The 3,337-nt window shown below is 33.2% G+C and overlaps 1 protein-coding gene across 4 annotated transcripts in view; it reads left to right on the forward strand.

Annotated features, from left to right (window-relative positions):
* The window catches only part of Fancl (E3 ubiquitin-protein ligase Fancl), a gene marked incomplete at its 3' end in the record, with an annotated part of 2,569 nt that extends 2,166 nt beyond the window's left edge, over positions 1 to 403 (forward strand). For all 4 annotated transcript variants that reach the window (XM_070115339.1, XM_070115338.1, XM_070115340.1 and 1 more), the window contains 1 exon segment: positions 261 to 403. In XM_070115339.1, the coding sequence (XP_069971440.1) occupies positions 261 to 403 (143 nt within the window).
* Between the last annotated feature and the right edge of the window lie 2,934 nt (positions 404 to 3,337).

Genomic DNA, 3,337 nt, shown 5'->3' on the forward strand with positions numbered 1-3,337 from the left:
TCTGACTCCAATGTTGAAAAATAATTAAGTGGAAAAATTTGTTATATAACAGAATTTATTTGAAACATTACCAAATTCTTAATATTCTAATGAAAGCAAACTTGACATCTGCTTATTTCATGTTTAAAAGGCATCCACTTCACCATTTGAATAGCACAGTACACATGATAAACGATACAAGTCACTGGTTCAAAAATGATAGATATAATGAGATCTCCTTCAAAAAAGATATATACCTTTATCTCCCTTCCCATTTCCAGGCTGCAGCCACTGAGAATGAAGATAACATATCCCTGCCGCAAGATGCAATGTTTACTACCCTCCTTTCTCATATTGAAACTATAGGCTGGTCAAAAGTGTCCCAAGTATCAACTGATTTCTCAATGATATATCTGGAGACAAAGTAGGTTTGACTGATTTTGTTTTTTATAGCATGTTTCATGTACTATTTTGTACAGAGTTAGCAAGTGGACTTCTGGAGTTTGAACCAATGTTTTTAAACAAGTTTTGATATCTTTATGAGAAAGATAGTTTTACAATTGAACACTAAATTTCTTTGTTACATATTATGTAGTGTGTTGTATTGAGTCATTCCATATCAAATCATCAGATTTTTTAACAATTTGCAGAATGTCATTGATCTTTTGAATATTTGTTAACCCCATTAAGAAAAGTTTCCCCCCAAAATTATGATTAATGTCTCAAGCAGTTTCAGATTTACAGCTAATCAAAAAATACCTCATTTTAGGGTGGGGCACTGCCCAAGTTCCACTCGTTTGAGGATGCTCTGACTTCTGGTGTATTTTAAAATACTTTCATACTTCCTATGTGAAAATTTGTACCCTGCACCTTTTGATGCTGAGGAATCCAAAAATCACACTTAGAATATCATGAAATGAAGTTATCTGTATGATTTGGTCAAAGAAACCTCTCATTGATTTCATGAAAATGTTCAACCTCTTCATTTTGAGCTTTTTTTATTCTATGTCTCCCTAAATATATATCAGTTTACTTTATACCAATTGAAATAGCATTCTTTGAACTGTTTAAAAAACACCAAGAGAACCATTTTATATGGAGGAGACAAAAGATTACTACTGTTGAAAATCTTTGCCATTGTACATAAATTGTTACCAATTATTTTGAAATATTTGCTTGCAAGCATGGCCTCAAGAGTTCACGTTTTACAGTTTAACAGTTTTATAAGATCTGACATTTGAAACTTTCTGAGTATCAAGACTTCAAATCATCCACAGAACAGTTTTATAAAAGCCTGATGCCTTAGATATCCTAACTACTCTTGGATTTAAATAACATATGGAAGGTATGGTCAGAGTGACTGAAGTGAGGACTGTCCTTTAAGGCAAATAACAAATTACCTTTCAGTTTCCCAGAGTAAAAATATTGCATATGTTTTTAAAAATCAGCTTCAACTTTATTATATGTGTAGTCAGTGACAGTTATGGGTGCATCAATCTGGCAGATTATATCAGGCAACATAGTCATTTAATCTTACTGTCTTCAGAGAAATGCATGTTTTGAGGTTTACCAGTAATGTTAAATGTGCCTGCAAAAGCATTATCTGTGGATGTTCACTTGTAATCAATGACACTCAATGTTTGTGATTCAAAGAAATGGTCCCAGGTTACTTATGTCCTGAGTCAAATCTGCTTTGCAACTTTCTATGAACACCACTCATTCTTTCTTTCAAGATAAACAAAAATCTGATATTTGAAATGTTCTTTTGGCAGAATGTACACATGCTTGAAATAGCGAGAATTTGCTTAGACAATGGTCAATGCAAGCTTGATTGGGCTGTCAATCTCTTGACTGTTCCCCTTATTCCATCACAAGGTGATTTGCCTTGACTTGTTGCAAAGATAGTCAAGTTTGCATTAATGCTGAAATCTGCTTTATGATAACACAAGCTTTTGTACTTACCATCAGGGAAATATTCAACCTTGTCAATTAAAGCTCTCTCTGATTTGATGATTTTCAGTAACTGTATTTCATAGAAAAAACTGGTTATCATGGTTTAAATCATCTGACACAAAGCAAAATTGTTTGTGGAAAAGTTTCCCTTTTCATAAATATATGACTATTGGATGCTGGGTACAGTATTGCTTACTCCAATTAAAGAACTGAACTTCATCTTACACAACAAAAGTAAAGTTTTCTGCAAAGTTCCCAAGAACTATCAAAGAGTTTTCAGGAAGGTATGCCTTTCTACTCCCAAGATATTTTGCCTGACATTTTGTTATGAATAAATAAGGATTTAAGGTATCAATGGTTTCAATGAGTTCAATATACTCATCAACACTCAAGCTCTGGATAATTTGTTTTTTTTTATCAGTACTTTGTAAGTAGTTACCTTATCATGCAATTTTTCTGTTTGTCAAGATAATGAGCTTTCTTTTCAAGATCCTTTACAGACTGAGCAGCAGTGACTTTCCCATTTCAAACAAGAATGCTGTCTTCAATTCCCACAGCTGCTGCAAATGACTGCTTAAATGTGCCCACAGCACTGTCATATTTTACATTAGTATAAGAAATTTGACAATGCTTTCGAATGCTGTGTGTTCTTTGGGCAAAATAAATTGCGTAGAAGCTTTCAATGACACCTATTCTTGATTGACTTATTGAAAAGGATGATTCAACTTTAGATATCTCAGTCCGTTAAAGTGGCCTCTTTAAAACTATTCTGTGGATGATTTGGTCTTGATACTCGGAAAGAGTTTCAAATATCAGATCTTATAAAACTATTGGGCTTTTTATGAACTCTTAAGGCCATGCTTGCAAGCAAATATTTCAAATATTTGGTAACAATATATGTACAATGGCAAATTTTCACAAGAAACACAAGAAATTTTCAATTGCAATCATCATTTGTCTCTTCCATATACAAATGGTTATCTTGGTGTTTTTAAACAGTTCAAAGAATGCTCTTTCAATTGGTATAAAGTAAACTGCTTAATGTTTAGGGAGACAGAAAAAAAATCGGCCCAAAGTGAGGTTAAACAATATCCAGAAACCAATGAATTCATTGACCAAATTCATACAGAAAGCTTCACTTCATGATATTCTAAGTGTGATTTTTGGATTCCTCAGCATCAAAAGGTGCAGGGTACAAATTTACATATAGGAAGTATGAAATTATTAAAAAATACACCAGAAGTCAGAGCATCCTTGCATGAGTGAAACTTGGGCTGCGCCCCACCCTAAAATGAGGTATTTTTTTATTAGATAAGATATTAATCTCATTTTTTTTCTTTTTTGCATACTGTTCTCAATGGGGTTAACATATATTCAAAAGATCAGTGACAGTCTGCATGGTGGG

Source organism: Penaeus vannamei, chromosome 37 (assembly GCF_042767895.1).
Source record: "Penaeus vannamei isolate JL-2024 chromosome 37, ASM4276789v1, whole genome shotgun sequence".
Taxonomy (NCBI): domain Eukaryota; kingdom Metazoa; phylum Arthropoda; class Malacostraca; order Decapoda; family Penaeidae; genus Penaeus; species Penaeus vannamei.